General features: G+C 39.2%; 1 protein-coding gene across 1 annotated transcript; it reads left to right on the forward strand.

Moving 5' to 3' along the window:
• The first annotated feature begins 1,911 nt into the window (after window positions 1–1,911).
• Window positions 1,912–2,393, forward strand: LOC147637876 (uncharacterized). The gene is made up of 2 exons (XM_086799071.1): window positions 1,912–2,175; window positions 2,268–2,393. The coding sequence occupies exons 1-2, from the start codon at window positions 1,912–1,914 to the stop codon at window positions 2,391–2,393; spliced, it is 390 nt and encodes a 129-aa protein (XP_086655197.1).
• The last annotated feature ends 20,406 nt before the right edge of the window (window positions 2,394–22,799 follow it).

The following is a 22,799-nucleotide window of genomic DNA, read 5'->3' on the forward strand; positions in this document are numbered from 1 at the left end:
TTGCATATGCCATAGGCTCATTCATGAGTGTGTTACTCATTTACTCTATCCTCTTTCCTTTCACAATCTGACACATCCATTTTCAACACAAAGCTAACTTTTTCACCTTGCATGATAAACAAAATAAAATAAGCTTTGATTTTTTAGACTTTCTCAGCTAGTTTGCAAGAGATAAAAGTTACAATTATTAGGTAATCCATAGATTAAGATCATAACTTTCTGAAGATGTTATAGATCAACAAATATATTGTTGAACTTGTTCTAAAGGAACCACAATATTACCATTGTTGCCTCACTTTTTTTCCCAAGCTCTAATGGTGAGCACATCATTGATGCAATAGTACTCTCCGATCGTTGCACACCTTCATTGCATGTCCTCTTTGGTAATCTTAATCTTCTTGGGGCAAGAAAAATATTTCGTGTAATGCCTTGTTTATGAAGTGTATCTTGAGTAATTTATGGAGAGCGTGGTATCCTTTTGTGCTTACGCCCACTTCATCGCATGCATTCTGAACTTTCTCAATGCCTAAAATGTTAGTTATATCTTTTATTATCTCATTTGCAAGTATCTGTCATACCTTCTTGTAGCGTGGATCTTGAACTATGGAAAAAATGTCATGTTTTCTCACGTAACTACGTAACATATCTCCAATATCTCGAGGACCATTATCACCACACACATCTTTAAGAAAGGTCCTATAATGAACTAAAAAAGATTACTTATAGCAGCAATATTATATAATGAATTAACAAATAATGAAAAAAAATCAAACAATAGATACACTCTAAAAAGAATAACTTATAACCAAAAAGATGAATAGAAAACAAACCTTGCTGCATGAATCTTTTTCTTGAGGTGCAAACCAAGGAAGCTGAAAAACAAGTTGAGGAAGCAGACATAGATGATGAAGACATCCTTCATCAAGGGACTTTTAATGATGAGGATGCTGAAATGTACATAGACATAGATCTCTTTGGGGCTACTGATCTTAATGAGGATGATAGAATAGATAATGATTTTTAAAATGATGTATCTTAATGATTATGCAAATACTTATGACATATTTATAATGGTTTTATGACATTGAAGGTCCTTTCATTGTTTACCATTGTTAATGTTTACCATCATAATCACTACTGTAGGAGCAAGTTGATATAGTTTTACCAATGTTGTTTATCATTGTTAATGTTTGTCTTATGGTTCTTTCATTCATTGTTTACCGTGTAATTTTCATTTCGCACAAGTTTGTCATATGGTTTTTTGTCCAACAGGCCATGGGTGACTCACCGCCCTACGACTACAGTCCAGATTTCTCATTTAATCCTACACCACAGGGCATGAGTCCCCAGCAGTTATATGGTTTTCTTTCGTCCATGACTCCAGAGCAGAGAGCCATGGCTCAGAGTTATTGGGGTTCTGGAGCAGGGACATCTGCCTCACCATCTGGCTTCCCGACGCCAGTTCCCACACCCGTGGGTACGACAGCAGCTCCCACACCTCATACCACACAGCCTTCCACTCCTCTTACAGCTCGATCTACCACCTCTTCACATAGACGGCGCTCACGTAGTAGGTCTTCAGGGGGAGGTTGTTGTGGTGGTAGTGCCACAGATGCTGTGACACCACCACCATGTGAGCGTCGTCCTTCACTCTCATCTGTTGATAGCACACCCATAGGGTCACCTTCCACTCCCTGGGGTGCACATGACCATGACAACAGCAAGATTTACACAATTAGGGATGGGGCACCAATAATGGATAGTGCAGGGAAGGCAATGAAGACACGCATTCGACAATTATGCACTATACAGTTTCATGACTCTGTCATGACTAAATGGGATCAGCAAGACAAGGGGAAGAAAAATTATATAAATACAAAGATAAAGCAAGAGTTCCAGTCATCTGACCCTATGAATGTCGTCTCTAATGAGTGGATACAGTATACAGCTCGCATTTTGATGGGGCATCGTAGGTCAGAGGCGAGGGACGCATTTAGAGAGGGGAAAGAGAAACCTGTTTGGCTAGATGACAGGGAGTGGGCAGCCATTGCTCAGGAGCTCACCGAGACACCAGAGAGGTTTCAACAACAAAGAGAGGCGGCAAGGGCAAGACTCCAAACAGTAGGGGCTTCTCATCTTGGGAGTGGTGGTTACGAAACCATGCGCCATGAATTCGTAAGTGTTTGTAGCAATTTTATTTATGTAAATGTATGTATGTGGGCTAAATGTTGATTTCTAAAAGTTATAATTGTTAATCGTGTGTGCAGGAGTTGGCCATGAATCGCCCACCAAGTAGGCGAGAGGAGAAGTACGCTCACAAACATGGCCTTGTGGCCTTGTTTGAGATGCTTGAAGAAGAAGGAGAGACCGTCAATTGGGAGACATTACCATGATGTAAGATGACCTTCAAACTAATGAAATATGATCAAAATATTCTTGAGTATTAATGTTTAATTTAATTTCTTGTTTGTCGATCAGGAAAATATAAAAACGAGCACGGTTGTTTTTGTGCTCTATTTTAGACAGAATGGTGCTGTGTGTTTGCTGTTGTTGATCCTGCTCATTGCAGGCAGCTAGGCAACAGCCAGGCAGCACTATTCTGCCCAAAAAAAAATTTATGCTACAGCGTCGGTATATACCCCGGTACTGACGTCGGTATATGCATTGGTATATATCTCGGTATTTAAGTCGGTATACACCCCGATATTCACCCCGGTATATAACACGGTATATACACCGGTGTAGACGCCGGTTTATGCGTCGGTATTACACCCGATGAGCGTCGGTATATGCACGGGTATAGGCACCGGTATTGTTACCCGACGCTTATACCGACGCTGAGGTTCCGGCGCTTATACCGATGACGGGGCTTTTTTAGACCCCGTTAAATAGCGCCGATATTAGGCTAACATGTAGTAGTGCACCAATTTCTAGTGTATGAATGTTGTTCATTATCCTCTTTCGCTCTCTGGCTCCCATCGGTGTGCTCTTCATATGCGATATTGTACCCCCTGTAACTTTAAGATTTGGTCCTCTTTCTCTTTGCCCTCTCTCTAAGGTTGTAAAATATTATTTTGTGCAATTTTGAGAGCTTGTTGTGAATTTGCGAGTTTAGAAATCGAACCTTCCATGCATCACATATACTTAAGCGTTTGTGATATCCAAGGAGCATGTTCTGACCCTCTCCAACAAAATGAATGAATGAGGGTAGGTCTGTGAAAGGTGGAGAGAAATTTGAAGAAGGATCATTAGGATATAGATACCCATCAACCCAAAGATCCACCTTACAATGACCCTGCTATCTTCTTTCTTGCTTCTCTTGGTAGTTTAGATGTTCTTTTCTAATAGGTGCATAATCATTCAAGATGTGAATATGTAAGTTTGCCTTCCTCACTCGTGATGAATTTGTGGTGTTTGTTGTTTTTGTGAGTGCCATAGTAGACACAATAAAAGATGGTAGGTAGCTTGGATCCCAAAGAGAAGTTTGAAATAGAGACCTATTGCAATGAGAGAAGGGCTTGGGAGGGAGAGGGAGAGAGAGAGAAAGAGAGAGAGAGAGAGAGAGAGAATCTTTTAGTTATTAAGTCAGACATAGAGGAGATGTGATAGTAATGAATGAAGAAAATGGTTTTTAGGTGGGTTTGCTATAAAATATAAAATTTAAATTGCTAGACTATCCAAAAATTTAAATTTAAATTAAACTTTTTATGTTCTATGCTTTTAAAAGTGAAAAAAAAACCTTAAGTTTTTCTTTTTTTTAATGAGTGTTGATTTAGAATTTGTGGAAACTTCAAAAACGCAATGAAAGTGTATTAAACGAGATTGTCTTTTATAATGACTGTTGATATGGAATTTAGAGGGAACTTCAAAAACAGAATGAAAGTGCATTAAATGTGATTGAAAGTTATTTGGAGACATTTATTTTGGATTGTAAGAAAAAATGTTTTTGGGGCCCCTATGTGGATAAGATGGATGATGTTTCGAGAGTTTTAGTGCCTAGAAAGAGAATCCTCGAGTAGAAATCCTAGAGAGGGAAAACTAGAGAGATTCCCTACTTTTAGGGCCAAAGTAGGCTTCATTATGACTTTGTCTCCTTAAACCTCAAAAAAATTCATCTTAGTTTATTAAAATTAGGGATTCTTATAGGGCCCTTTTTATGCTCAAATGCCCTCTAATGTGTGTAACTTGATTTCCTTGTTGTAGTACTTAGGGAAGTTACAGGCATACATGACCATATGGTCTACACACAGACACTTATTTATAACTTTCTGAACCATTTTTGTGGATAAAAAATCTTCTTGAAGTTACAGGCATAGATGACCATATACACACACAGACACTTGTTTACAACTTTCTGAACCATTTTTGTGGATAAAAAATCTTTTTGAAGGGAAAAGTAAATAGGTTGACAAAGTTTCTTCCAACTAAAATTATGTGCAAACATCTCAGCTCGTTAGGCTCTTTATCAAACATCTCTACAAATTATATGGCCTGCCCGTAGATATAGTGTTCGATAGAGATAGGAGGTTTGAAAGTCTCTTTGGAAGGGAAATCTTCAAAATTTTGATATTACTTTGAGTATATGGTTGATCATCTAGGTTTTAATGGTTAGATTTCAAATGTCAACCAAGTTCTAGAGAATATGCTTGTGTATATGGTGGCAGTAAAAGCAATCATGTTGAGAGGAGTACCTATCACTTGTTGAATTTGTTTGTTGCTATTCAAACATTTATCGACTAGATTTATTTCATTTAGGTGGTTTCATGGATTCTAATCTACATCTCCTACGGCCATAAAGCTATAAAAGGAGAATATTGAACTCTTTGGGAACATAACCTAGTAGGGTAGTCTACAAACTTGAATTACTGGAGAGTTCTCTAGTACATCTAGTTTTTCATGTGTGGCATGTGAAAACAATGTATCACCAAGATAATGTGTCTTAAAGTTGTAATTGAGTCCTTGGAGTTATTACACTTCCACATGAACCAAGGAGAATCCTTAGGTTTAAATATCAAAACACGAGGTGCATTGTATATTGATAGGTAATTGTTAAGTCAAAGGATAGGTCAGAAGAGGTCTCAACAAGTGAACAAATAAATGAGCTTATCAAAAACATTCCCAAGTTTTTTTCACACAAGCCAAAAATCTTTAGAAGGGGGGGTAAGGTCACGTAGCCTGTAAACAGCACATGGGAGCTTGATCATCTGTGGAGCCTGAACGCCGCAGTGTGGACAGTGAGGGGGTCTAGGGGTGAGGGCACCCAAGTCAAAGTACTTGGGAGGCCGGGAAGGCTTATAAGTAGGCAAGTCCCTATAAGTGCCTAGGAGTATGGAGTTATCCACATTCTCCTATATCAATGGGGTGGTGACTAGATCTCTTAGCCCTCTTTGGCTATGGTTGTCGTCGCTACCATGATGTAACAGGGCCAAATTAGAGGAACTCAACCAGGAGGAATGGCTCGACTATTTTCCTAAAAATTTAAGACAGAGCACAACGATGGTACTTTCACTATTTACCAGAGAATTTACCATCGTTCCAGGCCATTGGAAGAGCCTTTCTTCCATGCTTCATAGATGCAAAAATAGACGTGGAAATCCGTTATGATTCAAGAAATCTCAAGAAAAAGAATCCTAGTACACCTTTTGAGATACAACAACCAGCATTCTTTGACAAATCCTCGGTGCAACATGTACAGAAACATGTTTGTGTTATTTTTGTGAATGACATTGAAGACTGTTAGCTAGTCTTTGTCTTCAATATTAGGAAGCTGTTGGGGGAGCTTGCTTTAAAAGCTCAACCTGTATTCTAAATGCAACTCCTCAGCAATGTAGAAACAATTGGCCAAACAAGGACATTCATAATCCTTTGTCATCCTCTTACTAGACCCTAAATGAAAAACCAAAAGACATCACCTGAGAAGCCAAAAAAATTAAGACCTTTAACATGCATGAGCCAGAAAACATCAAAACTATAAACATGCATCATCATGACCTTGAGGATTCAACGTTAACACAGGAATTACCTAGTTTTTGGGCCTGTACAACAACAGAGGATTCATGATTGTTCTTCTTGGTTGGAGTCCTCACATGGTAGTACTCTTGTGGGAAAATTGAGTTGAAGAAGCAATCCCAAAGTGAAAGACGGTGATCAAGGGTCTTAGAAAATTAGGTAATGGAGTCGCTCGTGCATGCAAATTTGAAGGTATCATAAAAAAGTGGCACAAAATGAACTTTGGTATGGTTTCATGATTACATGAAAACAGCCAAAACGTACACTTTTTTGGGGTTTTTTGGTTTTCTATTAGGGGCTTTCAAGGATCCTAAATCACTTTGCTAGAACTACTAAAATATTAGAATTTTGATACCACCTAACCATGTTTTCACCCACATCTTTTTTAGAAGTCCAAAAGTGAAATAACCATTTGGACCTACACAACACGTTTGAGTTTCATGAAAAGATAGCTCAAGTCTTTACACTTACATGCCACAATTGTTTTTGACAAATCAAGTTTTACCATATACTCTTAACATTTGTTGGTTATGAGAACCTCCCTTGAAAAAGGAAAATAAGAAAATATATCATATGTATGTGATCTTTGTAAGGGATGTGATAGAGAAAAGTAGGTACACTCCAAGTGTGGAGTTTAAGAGGGCATCAATCGCATAATTTTTGAGAGATAGAGAGAGAGAGAGAGACAAAAGAGAGGGGGGGAGGGAGCGACAGAGAGAATACACACATGATCATATGCAAGGTGGGGTGTACTAGAAAGTGGAGTGTACAAAGAAGGGCAGTGGGCATGTCCAAGGACAAGTGGGAGCCTCTTGCATGCCACTTAAGCACTCTGAAATTTGGATAGCACATCCCTAGCACTTATCTTATTCTCATCATAGCATCTTAGCATGAGCTATGAACCATAGCCTTGCATAATCTCTTAGGCATAGCCTCGTATAAACTCTTAGCATGGCACTTAATAGAGCACTTAGCATTAGGCATACCATTTAACATAGTGCTCACTTAATGCAGGTCAGGCAAGAAGGAATTATCAATTTGGCTACCCAAAGATGCATACAAACTTGTACCATCTAGCCTAGTTGCTAAGCCTCCTAAAAAGCACATCTTTTCCAAGCCTAAACCTCAGATTGTTACTCATTGGGTCCCAAAGCATGTTCTTAAAGCACTTTGCTATTATGAGGGTACAACAGCACTTTGGCTTCCCAAATGCCATGGTTTGCTAGAGGTAAAAGAGTGTATCAGTAAGATTCCAAAAGCCACCCTTGGTTTTCCATATCAGTGGGTGCAAAGGAAATCAACACAACCTCTTCAAGATAGGATAGGTGGTTGTGATAGCACCTACAAATCTCCTTGTATTGACCTTCCCAAAACAAGTATTGAAACACCAGTTGTCCCAAATTCTCCTTGTTACACATTTCCACCACCATCAACTTGTGTACCTAAGACAAGTCCAACTTTACATGAGTCTACTTTGAGCATAGATTCTAGCACTTCAATGCCTAAATCCTCTTATCTTTCTCAAATTCCTCGACAATTGCTAACCTTTCCACCTCTTAAGAAGGACATACCGAAAACCAAAGATAAGGCATTAACACTACAATTGAAGCTCTTTGGTAGATCAGTGTTTGAATAGTCTCACATTTACTAATGTGGTTCCTTATGCCTTTAGAGGATTGTGTTCTTTTTGAGATGCTCTTATCTAAAATGTTTTTGATTGGGATTGTAATGATGGTATGAGTGTTTCTAAATTTCATTGTTCTACGACCAGATACCTCCTGATGGATACTTGGCAAGATACATGTCCACCATGCATTGACCCTGATAGTACTCGACCTGAACATCGTGGGGGCTATAGTGCTCCTCCTTTTCAAACTCATTCTAGGTACTTTTATGCTCCCTTAGGTGAAAATTGTTGTGGGCATCACTTTGTCACGTTATTCTATCAACAGCATCACCCATTTCCACATTGTCTCAAGAGTGTGCACGACTCGTATTAGGAGAAGCTTCACACATTTGTTGGATATGCCGCTCTTACTTTCGATGATATGGCACGGGCTTAATGAAACAAATTGTGGGAATTACACCCCAACGCCATAACCTTCTTAATGTGAGAATACCAGAGAGAGGACCAAATCAACGTAGATTACCTGAGGAGGTTCAAGGACAACAGTGGAGAGATACATGCATAAATGACTTGCAACCACCTATCTTGCAAGCCCTCCTTCCCCAAGCCTCAACATGTCAATTTTGGATCACTATGAGTACCTACATTAAGCAGTTCCAAAATCGAGATTGTCTGCTTAACCTTCCCATAGAACCAATGCCATATTTTAGCGAGGAAGAAATCCTTCCTCTACCACCTTCTCTAGAGGCCGGTTTTTATGCAAGGTTGTCCTTGCATCCTGAGGTCATTCTAGCAGAAGTGGACACGGATCCACCACCACGGCAAGGGTAAGCTCATCGACTCCACAATAAGATCAACAAGCTAGGGAACTTTTCTCCCATTGGGTTTTTCTCCTCGGCTATATTCGGTGATTGGCACCAATAACAAATTTTATTCCTTTCTTTACTTTTCTTGTTTGTTAATAAACATTTTATAGAGATCTCAGCTAAACAAGAGCATACAAATACGCCCCAATAGTCCACCTATCGTGCACACAAATTAGGAAGGGGGGAGACATGCAATGCCTTCAAAGAGCAAAGAGAAGCAATCTGCACAACATCAGCAATGCATCAATGCAAACGAACAAAATCAACGAGCCCTACAACAGGTGTATTCAAATCATAATCCTTTGTTCTTTATGTGCTTTTAACTTTTGGATATATTGTTTGCATGTTCACACACACTTGGCTGGTTTAAGTTTTAGATTAGTTGTTAAAATGTGGTGAGTAATTTCTAGATTCTTAGAGGACTTAGTAGAAGGTAATTCTATTTGAAGATGGTGTAGGGTATATACCAATGGAGTATGCCAAGTTCTTGTGCTCTCGAAGTATATTAGTTATCCCTAGTGGTAGCTACCTCTTAGGTATGGGCTAGGTGCTAGGATTAATTAAAAAAATTTATTTTTTTTTCGAAAAATACCCTTAAAAATATATACAAGTGAATCGAGACATGACGTGTCTACAGCCATATGGAATGCTTGGTAGGACCTGGGGTTGTCTTAGCACCTTGGGGTCGATGCCTTGGTTTTCATGGGGTGAACACTGATATCTAGGAGATTGAGAAAAAAAAAACCTTCAAGGACTTTATCGCCTTGATAGATGTTGGTAGGACTTTGGGGTACATTATGGGCCCTTGAGACCGATGCCCTCATCTTCATGGGGTACTCCTTATGTCACAAAAGAAAGAAAAGGGTCTGTCGCCCTTGAGATACTTAGCGGCCTTTAGATTCTCTTGGCGGAGGTCTCTTGGCCATTGCTTGGGTCTCATTGGGATGGAACCTTCCTCTTTATTCATCTTTTACACACACATCAAAAAAAAAAGGTCCAATCACCTTTGCTCATATATTTAGGAGTAAGTTTGCCACTTAGGAATAACTTAAATACTTGTAGGACATTGAGACTGCGGTCATAACCTGTGGGTTGGTGTGCAAGCACACTTGCCTTTGCATAGCACTATCTACCACTTAGTCTCACTTTGACTAGTTTTTACTTACCTCTTTTAGCACTCTTTAAAACTCTAATCAGCCTTTCACTTGTATGCTCACGTGTGAGATTGTCATTGTTGGTTTTTTTTTCAATAAAAGGCTTTACTTGTACCCATTGTTTTTGTAGCTTTTGCTTCTACCGCGCTCAAGGACGTGCACAAAATAGGAAGGGGGGAGTGTTGCGTGACGAGTGGACGAGTGAAGATCAATGCAAGGATGCAACCAAAAGATGCTTAGGGCTCTTGTAAAGAGTTCCAAGTTGTAGATGAGTGTGGGAGTGGGCTTGACAATAATCCCACATGGGAACTTTTGGGAGTTTTAGAGTTTTTGTATAAAAAGTCGCTCATTTGAGAGCTTGGACACATTGGGCTAATTTGAGCTCTCTTGAGACTAGCTCTCCCTCTTTTTCCATGAAGGTGCAAGCTCTTCTCTCTCCCCATTATTGTATAAGCAATGTTCTTTTTTTTTAATTCAATGCAATGAGTTGATGTTTGTCTCTCTTCTCATGTATATTCTCAAGTGTGCATGTTTCTTTGATTGATAGCTTCAAGGTTTGTGTGCATGCTAGGGAAGTAAGAGCTTGGGAATGAAGGATGCTTTGAGCTTGTGTATGCAATAGCTTAGCTTTCTTCTTGTTTTGGATGCATGAATGAGTGGGATGATGAGTGAATGAGTATGGCAAGATTGAGCTTGTGTATGTGTTAAGTCTATGTCAATAGTAGTAGTATTCTTAGCATTCTCTCCATCAAATGGATAAGCTTTTGTGCACCGGTATGGGTTGAATCCCTAGCTCCGAAAGGGATGCAAATCCCATTGGATTGAGCTACATGTGGATCATACTACTCTTGCTACAAGTGAGAGAGTTTTCCATCTCTCCACTTATTTTATGGATTTAAATGGTTTTTATGCTTTATGTCTTCTCTATAATGTTAGGCCTCATTACAAAAGGCATTCCCCTCTCTTTTCTAGTAAAACCAACCTTTCTCTATCCTAGGTGAATGGTTAATTGATTAATGTCAAGTTTCTATAATTTTTGTTTCAATTAAATGGACAAATGTTTACTTTAGGATACTTTTAATACTTTTGGTGCACTTTTATTTAATTTTAAAGACTTAGGAAATTGAAAAATGGTTAGCCATACAAAGGAGGTAGTAAATCACACATGAAATTCATGGTTATACTCCAAACATCACATAGATAGAGCATAATAGAAAGATATATATAATTCATTAATTAAATATAACAATACAAACATTCTAGCTTTCACTTCCTACATAGGCAACCTTAGACATCTATCACCATAAGTCAAGGCATCCTCCTTACAAGACCCAACTCATTAATAACATGGAAATATGTCACATTTCTCAGTTTAGTTCTCTCTCTCTTTCCTCTCTTTCTCTTTATGTTATATCCCATGCCCTACCTTTTTGTTCATCTATGCTCATCTAGGTACTAACTGTTACAAAAGGTCATTAGGATGAAATAGATTAATGGCTCCTGATGAGTCCATTACATGTGAGACTACTAGAAGTGTGTTGGTGGTTTAAGCTATGGTACTATTCAACACATGGTACACTTGGTGGACAGTGAACACCAACAATCAAACCACCCTCTTACTTTTGAAGATTTTAGAATCTTTTTTGGATCTAGAAATTTATTGGGAAACAATCAAGTTTGGTACAATTATTTCTTGGTTGAGTTACTTGGTACCTTCGTGCTATGAGATACGAATCCTTTTTTTTTGAGATTTACATGGGCTTGTATTCCCTTCCACACCTATTGTCACTCAAGCATGCTCGATTCTTGCCTTCCTTTCCAGTGTGCTGCTCTAGTGCAAACACTTTGGCATTTGGAAAATTTAGCCTAGCTCTGTTCAGGGTAGACAAAACATCTTGATACAAGAATCATCTGGCTCTATAAACTTTGAAGAAATATCATCATTATAGTAAACTGTATATTCTAGATCCTTGGATGGCGCTCCATGTTTAACCCTATGTCATCCTGATTTCTCTAGCTACTATGGGTGGTTCACTATCAGCTCTCTATTTACCCTTTTTTCTAGCCTAGTTAGTTTGTGAAGTTCATTTTTCATCCACATGGAACTCAAAAACCTTGTACTTGTGTAGGCCCTCCTTCTTGTGCCTCTTACATCAAAACACTTCCTATTTCCACATCTCAAGTATCCAGAAAGATGTTGAATATCAGGTTGAAGTTGGGTGGTTATGGGCATGGAAGCCAACATTTCCTTCAGATTCCAAAGCATGTCTTCACACCCTCCAAGTTGAATTTTTATACCTAGAGATGATAAGGGTGTGTATCTAGTTAACATAAAACTATGGCACAATGCAAGGATAAGAGATTTATCCATTATACAGGCTTGAGTAGATATGATATTCCATTATATAGGATAAGACATTCGATTAGATAGAGGGCCTTTATATAGGCTTGAGTACATCTCTGTAAGCCACTAAATCTGATTCATTAGCCTGATTAATCTATCCCTTACCTTGCCTAGGTTTGAGAAACACCACCCTTGAAGAGATTACCCAATTGAGACTTTTCTCACCTTCTTTTAGGTGCCTTATTTTTTCCTCCCTTTGGGTTCAAAATTCCACATAATCCTTCACATTTGGTTCTCCTTGTTTTAGACTTTGAACCTTAGTCTTATGACTAGTACAAATCTTACATCAATTGAGATCACATAGCACTCTCCCTTTCAACTAGAATTCACCCAACATCGCTTGCTATTTTTTACGCTCCCCTTCAAGTGATGAATGCCTACCACCATACATGCACTAGTAGATGTACACTCTTAGTGATTTTCTAGAGTGATCTATCATAAGTTCGTGTGATAAATAGAATGGTGGCATAGGGTTTGAAGTTTTAAACAAGGCTAGGTATACAGTGAGTGGGGCCCTCCTCTTCGATGAATTAGAAGAGATGTTATGATGATTGGCCTCCTTCTTGTGGCTGGGAAGCCCCTTAATTTGCTTCTTCTTTGATCATTATGTTTTCTTGAGTGTAAGTTTTAGTCTATTGTTTGTTTCCAACAATCTTTCTCCATATAACCTAGTTCTCCACAAAAGTTTCACTTTACTTTGGCTCTTGGTACTCTGATTTAGGAATGCTCTCTCCTAATAATATGATGAAGTTCCCCTGGCTTTGAAACTTTGAATCTTTTCTCCTCTTCAATCAATGTTGCTTCAATGCCAATGGAGGTGGGGTTGGTTACATTTTTCAAGGGAGGCCACCAAATAGGTTAAATTCTTCCAAGCTTATGCTCTTAAGGATTGCTATGGCATCCTCCTCATCTAATGAAGCTCCAACAAATACAAGTTGTTGCACAACACTTTTCATTTTGTTTAAGTGATCTTTTCTTTAATGTCCAATCTAGCAAACTAAATTTTTAAACTAATTTATGAGCTCTTTTGTTTGGCACCATCAATTTTATAGTTCCCATTTTCCTTTTGAATTTTCTTTCGATGTAATGTGATGAATGAAACTCTCTCCCATTCCTCCTTTCATTCACAATCCCCTAAAGTCCATTATTTAAGAGTAAAAATTTAACCTTTACACTTGCTGTGTATGGAAATCACCACTATTAAAATTTTCAACTATGAGTGAAGTTGTGATCCCTATGATGGGAATGCAAAGGTTTTAGCAATGGAGTGAACCAAGGCGAGTATCTAGTCCCTTTACAAAGAATGAGATATGCAAATAGGATTAATTTTATATGATCAACTCTTCCAGATTTTAAAATTGAAAAACCAGAGAATATCCAAGGGCAAGGAAGAAACTTGCCCTTGGATCATAGAAACCAACGCTTTTTTTCCCATCGTCGAGAGGCACAGCCATTGATTCTTTTTCCATAGAACAATTACTATCCGAGATTTACTTCATCTATCGTACTATAACAGAATTGAGTCTCATTTTACGCATCCATCAGTCCAGCCTAACCCCATCCAGTCCCATGGGTTAGCCAACCACTATAGTGATGGGATCCAATTAGGAATTTGGTTAGGTTTTGTCCCGTGTACGAGGGAAAAGAGTTCCAAGGCCCCCTAGCTGGATATTCATGCAAATTTAATGCCAGTCACACCACTTACACACCCAATATGAAATTGCCTTTTTCACAGATTCAACTATCTTTAAAACAATCATTTAATGAAACCATAGTGTCACTGATTATAAATCTTAAAAATATCCGGTTGAATCCTTATTTCCAATCATTCCTTCATCGGTGCATCTATGGCATCATTGGCAATCAGAATGCTCACCACCTGTCCACTTAGGGGCCTTTTCAATAGTTCCTAGCTCATAGTAACCGACAATATATTCACATATCAAAAATGGAATCTCCGTTGAAGATCAGCAAGATCAACCAACGGATCCATATAAAAAGAGCCATGGACTCATCCGTTGAGGACCAACAAGGTCAGTCAACCAGATCCATGCCCGGTTTCAGAAAACAACTCTTACTCTTTGTTCCTATATCTTCCATGATGCACGTGTGGCTATCTTTGGCGACCCAGAGCCCGAGCACCGTATGATCAGCACCATCTAGTATCCTTTGGAGGTGACCTAGCACTTCACTCATAGGCCACTTCCTTGGCCCCTCATCCACCGTACTGGAAGCTCACCATTTAAATGGAAACCGAGGCTGGTCAAGATCTCGGCCGACCTTGCTACGCGAGACGTCCTCCGTTGACTCTCCATCAGCTGTTGCAACTTTATCAGTTAGGTCTCCACGACCTCGTTCTTAAGATGATCAAAATGCTTCCCCAGCATTATTGATATAAAACAATCATTTAAAAATAGGTCATGAATACAATTTCTATAATGAACTCTCGTCTTTCACATTGTTCCACATCTATCCACATTACTTAATCCATATCCAATTCATATGTATTCCTATTCTCATCCAATCACATCATTTTTCCTCTCATCACATCTTTCCTCATTTATCCTCATCACATCTTATATGCACTCGCATCTATTGATATGCACATCCCATCACACCTCATTCATTTACATCACATATCATTCATTCATATCTCTCTCAATTTACATCACATCTCATCACATTCATTCCACATCTCATCTCATTCATTCTCATCCCGATTCACATCACATCACATCTCATCCATTCACATCCTATATCATTCATTTACATCCGATTCACATGACATCATATCTCATTCATTCTCATCTTGATTCACATCACATTACATCTCATCCATTCACTCACATTAACATCATATCCTTTCACATACACATCCACATCCATTCTTCCACATACACATCCATTCTTCCACATACACATCCACATCCACATCCATTCTTTCACATACACATCCATATCCATTCTTTCACATACACATCCACATCCGTTCTTCACATACACATCCACATCCGTGTTAGAATTCGTGGTGCTCATGCTAGATCAAGTGTGTGGAGGAGAGGGACTCACAAAATACAAGAAAACTATCTTGCTTATTAAGTTGTTTATGAATACAACTAGGCCTTGCTCAATACAAAATGCCTCCTAGTTTCACCTTTAAATAGGTGAGCTAGTGGACCTTAAGTCCCTTCACACACACACCCTTCTCTCCCCCTTCTACATAACCTTAGTCTTTTAATACCCTCCCTCAATACCAACTATGAAAGAATTGGAATAGGTGGTATTGGACATAGGTTGCCTTTATAACATTAGAGACCTAACCCTAATTCATCAAAACATAGAAAGGGATGTAGACCCAACCATAATAATGGGAATCCTACGAGACAGGATATAGTTCTAACTAACCCAGCTAATATTTTCTTTTTTCCCTTACATCCTTCGTACTTGGTGCCGGGTGCTGTAATAGTCAGATATCCTAGATGACAGTGTCGAGATAAACTCGACCTGTTTCTACCAGATGATATCCCAATGACACCGGCCAACTACGAGGTTGTTACACGAAGCTACTAATGGGTTATTTTAGCCATGACTAGACTGAAGTATATAATACCCATCAACATCTAAACCTCTCAGAATCCACATTATTTCATCCTTTGGTATTATAAAACTTTATCAAAATATCCATAAGTATTTGGATATTGGCATGGTATAGTTCTCACACTTTTTTACAAAGGGCTAAGGATCTATTTATAGGTGAGGAAGGCCTCTAACCAAGTCCTACTAGTTTCTAGAATTTTCCAGGTTAAGTTTGGCTAAATTTGGACAAGATTTGGACCTAGTTTGGCTCCCTTTTGATTTGGTTTGATCCAGGAGAGAGGAGAGATAAAAATATCACAATATTTTTGAGTTTAAAACTCCACCACACATGCGAAATAGGTGCTTCATTGAAGAGCCCCCTTCTCCTTACCAAGGTGTCAAAATTGAATCATTATACCCAAAATATCTCATTTTTTAGTAGTATTCATAGTTTTTTACTAATAAACCTTGTCCTTAGTCAACTCATCTTATGTGAGTATTTACTCATTTTTGGGGGGTTTTTCTTTTAATTCATCAATTTATCTCCTCCTTACATTTGGATTAATCTTATTGGTTCATAGGAACCTTAATTGGACCATAATCTAAAAATTTCTTAAAATCTAGACCCTTAGGCTAAGGTCCTTTTTACCTATTTTTAATTAATTCCAATTGCACATTGAAAAGTTCTTTTTGAATTTTTATTTCAGGGGAAACCGTTTTAGACACTAGGAGGATTTTTATATCCAAAAATATCTCAATTTTGGATTACCTCTCTCTAGACAATTTCTCTCTCCACGTCAAAACAGGGTGGTAAAACAGAATCTTTCTTTTATTTCATCTGACAAGATTTTTGAATATCTTGTCACTATTGGCTTTAATGTAGCCAATGCAGATTTCTCGCTGTATGTGAGACATAGTGATAGAGGGGTTGTGCTTATTGTCATCTATGTAGATGACCTGATCATCATCATCATTATAAGGGACCATGATGTAGAGATCTTTGATGTAAAGATCTTGCTTAGATAGAATTTTGAGAATGAAGGATCTAGGGGAGCTCAAATACTTCTTGGGCATTGAGGTGATTAGGTCACCACATGGTATTGGATTACTGCAGAGACAACATGGCTTGGACATGTTGTCCAAGTATGGTATGACGGGCTGTAAGCCTATCTCAGTGCCATTGGATCAGAATGGCAAGTTGAGTACAGATTCAGGAGAGATTTTGGAGGATCCTACTATGTATAGGTGCATAGTAGGAAGCTTAATCTACATGAGGATCACCAGGCTAGATTTGAGCTATGATGTTGGGTTGGTGAGTCAGTTTATGCAGGTTCCTCGAAAGTCGCATTTGGATGCATTGAGACGCATACTGAGGTATGTGAGGTCTACTTTGCATTGTGGACTATTTTATGAAACAGGCACAAAGATATGTGTACATGGGTACAGAGATGCTGATTGGGCTGGTAGTATCTCAGATAGAAGATCTACTAGTGGCTTCATGTTTTCTTTGGGGAGTGCTGCTGTGACTTGGAGTAGCAAGAAGCAGCCTACGGTTGCTTTATTGAGTACAGAGGCTAAGTATAGAGGTGCTGCTATGGCAGCACCTCTGTACTCGATAGAGCAACCTACAGTTTCTCTATTGAGTACAGAGGCTAAGTACAGAGGTGCTGCTATGGCAACATGTGAGGTAGCTTGGTTGAGAAAGCTACTTGCAGATTTGGGTCTATTAGTGGATAGACAAGTTGTCATTTTCTATGACAATGTTAGCAGTATACAGTTGGCTAGAAACCTAGTTTTTCATGCTTGCACAAAGCATATAGAGGTCCACTACCATTTTGTTAGAGAGAAGGTTTTGGCAGGAGACGTTGACCTTGTTTATGTCAACACACAGGATCAGGTCGCTGACATCTTCACCAAAGCATTGGGTACAGAGAAGCTCCGTAGATTTAGGGCTTCACTTGGTGTAAATGAGATGGAGTTGAGCTTGAGGGGGAGTGTGGAGATATCAAGCTCGTCTAGTGAGGCGGTAGACACTGATGACCCGCCGCCTGGGGGATAGACCCCACACTTACACCACTGGCATGGTTGGTGAGATCATGGGTGATATGCGGCCAGTGGGATGACAGGCTATGTGGTGACAACCATTCTAGAGACTGGCATAGCTATAGCACCAGCTCATTTAGTTGGGTTCACACTATAGAGAACCCTAGTATGTATTTGGTTGAGTACCTTTTCATATAGTGTGTACTCTTATCTTTGTATATGGTGTGTTGAGTGTTGTGTGAAGAAGAAGAAGATTTTCAGCCTCTCACCTTGTGTGTTCTCGTTTAGGGTTTTGTGAGTGTTGCAAGAGCTCAAGCTCTCTTCTCCCCTGCATCTTTTCAAAAGAGGGGAATAATTACAAGATCAGAAGGGGAGGTTCTTACACCTGCACACCTCAAAAGTTGGAGGGAGGAATCTTACAGTGTGTGTGAGAGAGAGAGAGGGGTGCGTGTATTCACCTTGAAGGGGAGAATGGCACCACTACCATTCTCCCTTACATTCAAGGAAGGAAGGTGGTGGTGCCATTCTTAAGAACTCCCATCACCTTCTTGAAGGGGGGAGAACGACACCAATACCATTCCCAAGGAAGAATGGTAGTGGTGCCATTCTCAAGGCCTCCCATCACCGTGAAGAGGAGAATGGCACCACTGCCAGTCTCCCTTACATTCAAGGAATAATTGCAGTAGTGCCATTCTCCCCCATTTTTGATTCTCAATTTTGAATGTGATTTTGAATTTGAATTTTAACCCCCATCATCCTCACTCTCCCTCCTTGTTTTGAATATGAGTATGACACCAATTTCTATCCATTGAATTTTGTATTTCCCCCCCTTGGATTCCAAAAACCCTAGTTCTAACTTTCCCTCTAAAATTCCAGCATTGCTTATCTAATATCCCAAACAAATCTCTCCCGGTATTTTCATCATTTTGGACATGGAAAGAGTGCGCAATCCGAAATTCCAGCATTGCTTATCTAATATCCCAAACAAATCTCTCCCGGTATTTTCATCATTTTGGACATGGAAAGAGTGCGCAATCGACAATAGTGAAGCTACAATAATCAAAGGTGCACTTTCTTATAGTTTTTTTTTCTAGTCCACAAAATTAGGTTTAATTTGTACCCACTAATTTTAACTTTGCTAACTCTGAACTAGACTGATTAATCATAAATTAAATTAAACTAATCAACATAAATTAGGTTATAAAGACTAATTAAGCATAAAAATTAAATTAAACTAATTAAGTTATTAATAGTAATTAGAAACACATCAAAGTCTAATTAATTAAAAGTCTAATTAAAAATCTACTTAGTGAGAATAGATTTTTAAGCTTTTAATCTTTCCATTAAAGCTTGCAAAAACTAGAATTTTCACTTGGTTTGGGCAAGTCAAATCCTGCTTTGCTTGTGTCAAATCACCTGCAATCTGCTCACTCAAGGGTGTTTAGCTTTGCTTACCCATTGTCCTTAGCTTTCAGATTTGTTGAATAGGGGTGTGCTCCAAGCTTCTCTTTGCTCCAAGCTCCAAGCTCCAATTGATAGCTCCAAAAGAGAATTTTTTCCTCTTCTTTGCTCACTCACAAAACCCTAATAGAGAGCACCAGGATCTGATACCATGATAAAATACTGATAAAGAGAGAGCACACACACAAGAGAGCAAACCCTAATCCATTAGTGTAACCCTAACCATAGAGGGAAGCCATTTCCACTCTCACACAATGCATAATAGAAGAGAACTACACACCACACACTAAATGTATTGTGTTCACACACACATGTTGCTATCTATTATGCTAGCATATATCGTGCTTGGGTCTAGTTGTCAGCGAGGTTGTAATCTTAACAAATTATTCCTATTAATTATTACATATATTCTATTACATATTAATTATTAGATAACTTTAATTATTTCTATTAGTTATATATATTAATTAATTTATATTATTAATTATTTGTATTAATTAAAGTACTCAACCACTATGCTTTTAATTATTAATTAAGGGATATATTGCTATTTGAGGCCCATTTTTTAAATTATTTTAGTCTTGCTCAATAGTTGATAGATTAGTTTTCATTTTAGCATTACCATTTTCTTTCATGCTATTTTTGTATGGATGCTAGATATTCCTTATTTTACTATATATATATAGTAAAAAATACGAGCGTACTTAAAGTACTCACGATTCTTGTTTTGCATAAGCCATAACCCACTATCACTAAATAAAGACCATGGGAAATTTAACTACCACATACCAACCAAAATCTTTGAGTTTTAGTTAAACCATGGTTTTCTAACCCTTGAAAAAATTAAACTTTTTCCCTATAAATTAAATTAAGGTGCACCCACACACAATAGACCTTATTGATTTACTTTTCCATGGAAACACTTACAATTTTATTGTCAAAATTGTTAATTAAATATTGGTTTTATCCCAATTATTTTTTATTTTCTTTTTCAATTGGTTTTACTAGTTCTTCCTTTTGATCTAGATCAAATGTATGTGTGCACATACATGCGGGTTTTTCACATTATTTTAAGTATATGAACCCTAGTAACTCTACTAAGGTTAGTTTAAACAAGGAATTGCATCTGGCTCATTCTCTCCTAATATTTGAGGAAGAATGGCACTAGTGCCATTCTCAAGGCCTCCCATCGCCTTCATTGAAATGGATAATCGCACCATTGTCATTCTCCTTACATTCGAGGAAGAATGACAGTGCTGCCATACTCCCTTACATTCGAGGAAGAATGGTAGTGCTACCATTATCCCTTACATTCTAGGAAGAATGACATTGATGCCATTCTCAAGCCCTCCCATCACTCACCTTGAAGGGAAAATGGCACCACTACCATTCTTCCTTGAATGTAAGGAATAATGTTAGTGGTGCCATTCTCAATGCCTCCCGAGAATGGCACCACTGCCATTCTTCCTTGAATGGCAGTGGTGCCATTCTCAAGGCCTCACATCCCGAGAATGGCACCACTGCCATTCTTCCTTGAATGCAAGGAAGAATGTTAGTGGTGCCATTCTCAATGCCTCCCGAGAATGGCACCACTGCCATTCTTCCTTGAATGCAAGGAAGAATGGCAGTGGTGCCATTCTCAAGGCCTCACATCCCATCATCTTGAGGGGTAGAATGACACCACTGCCATTCCCCCTTACTTTTTCAGGGAAGAATGGCAGTGGCTTCCATTCTCAAGTCCTCCCATCACCTTCAAGGGGAGAATGACATGACTACCATTCTCCCTCACATTCAAGGAAGAATGGCAATGGTGCCATTCTCCCTTACATTCTAGGAATAATGGCAGTGGTGCCATTCTCAAGACCTCCCATCACTCACCTTGAAGGGAGAATGGCACCACTACCATTCTTCCTTGAATGCAACAAGGAATAATGTTATGGGTGCCATTCTCAATGCCTCCCCTCCCATCACCTTGAAGGGAAGAATGGCACCACTCCCATTCTTCCTTGAATGCAAGGAATAATGGCACTAGTGCCATTCTCAAGGCCTCACATCATCCCATCATCTTGAGGGGTAGAAGGGCACCACTGCCATTCCCCCTTACTTTCAGGGAAGAATGGCAGTGGCTTCCATTGTCAAGTCCCCCCATCACCTTGAAGGGGAGAATGGCATGACTTAAATTCTAGGAGGAATGGGAGTGGTGCCATTCTCAAGACCTCCTTTCACTTCATGGGGAGAATGATAGTCGTGCCATTCTCCCTTACATTCAAGGAATGGGAGTGGTGCCATTGTCAAGAATGGCACCATTGCCATTCTCCCTTACACCTAAGGAATGGTAGTGGTGCCATTCTCAAGGCCTCCTATCACTCACCTTAAAGGGGAGAATGGCACAACTGCCATTCTTCCTTGAATGCAAGGAAGAATGGTAGTGGTGCCACTGTCAAAGGACTCACATCCCATCATCTTGAGGGGTAGAATGGCACCACTACCATTCCCCCTTACTTTCACGGAAGAATGATACTATCTTCCATTCGCAAGTCCTCCCATCCTTGAAGGGGATAATGGCATTGGTACCATTCTCCCTTACATTCTAGGAAGAATAGCAATGGTTCACAAGGCCTCCTATAAATTCATGGGGATAATGGCACTAGTGTTGTTCTCTCTGACATTCAAGGAATAGCAGTGCTACCATTTGCAAGGCCTCACATCCCATCATCTTGAGGGGTACAATGGCATAACTGCCATTCCCCCTTACTCTTCTCAGGAAAGAATAGCAATGGCTCTGCCATTCTCAAGTCCCTCCATCACCTTGAAGGGGATAATGGCACGATATGCCATTCTCCCTTACATTCAAGGAAGACTAGCAGTGGTGTCATTCTCCCTTACATTCAAGGAAGACTAGCAGTGGTGTCATTCTCCTTTACATTCTAGCAAGAATGGCAGTGGTGCCAGTGTATCAAGGCCTCCTATCACTTCATGGGGAGAATGGCACCAGTGCCTTTCTCCCTTCTCAAAGCCTCACATCCCATCATCTTGACCGGTAGAATGGCACCACTGCCATTCCCCCTTACTTTCAAGGAAGAATGGCAATGGCTACTATTCTCAAGTCCTCCCATCACTTTGAGGAGGAGAATGGCACAGCAGCGTGCCATTCTCCCTTACATTCAAGGAAGAATGGCAATGGTGCCATTCTCCCTTACATTCTAGGAAGAATGGTAGTGGTGCCATTATCAAGGCCTCCCATCACCTTTATTGAAGGGGAGAATGGCACCACTACAATTCTCCCTTGGGAATGGTACCACTGCCATTCTCCCTTAAAATGAACAGAGAGTGAAACTACTCCTGTTCTCCCCTCCAAAAATATATATGCAATGGAAATGGTAGTGGTGCCTCTCTCCCCCCTTACAACAATTTGATTATGAGGAGAATGGCAACACTTACAACAATTTGATTATGAGGAGAATAGCACCACTTCCATTATCCTTTTTAATTTAATGAATTCTTGTCTTGAGAATGTTTATTGCATATATGAGTTTTTTTATCTAATTTTAGTTCTCCTTACAAAATAAACAGAGACTACGGCATTTAGAGGTGGGGACAAAATAAAAATGCTAGTGGGTATTTGGTGCAGTATGTGTAACTAACCTAGAGGGCTTTTG

Source organism: Cibotium barometz, chromosome 6, assembly GCF_041138505.1.
Source record: "Cibotium barometz isolate CiBa-2024 chromosome 6, ASM4113850v1, whole genome shotgun sequence".
Classification (NCBI taxonomy): domain Eukaryota; kingdom Viridiplantae; phylum Streptophyta; class Polypodiopsida; order Cyatheales; family Cibotiaceae; genus Cibotium; species Cibotium barometz.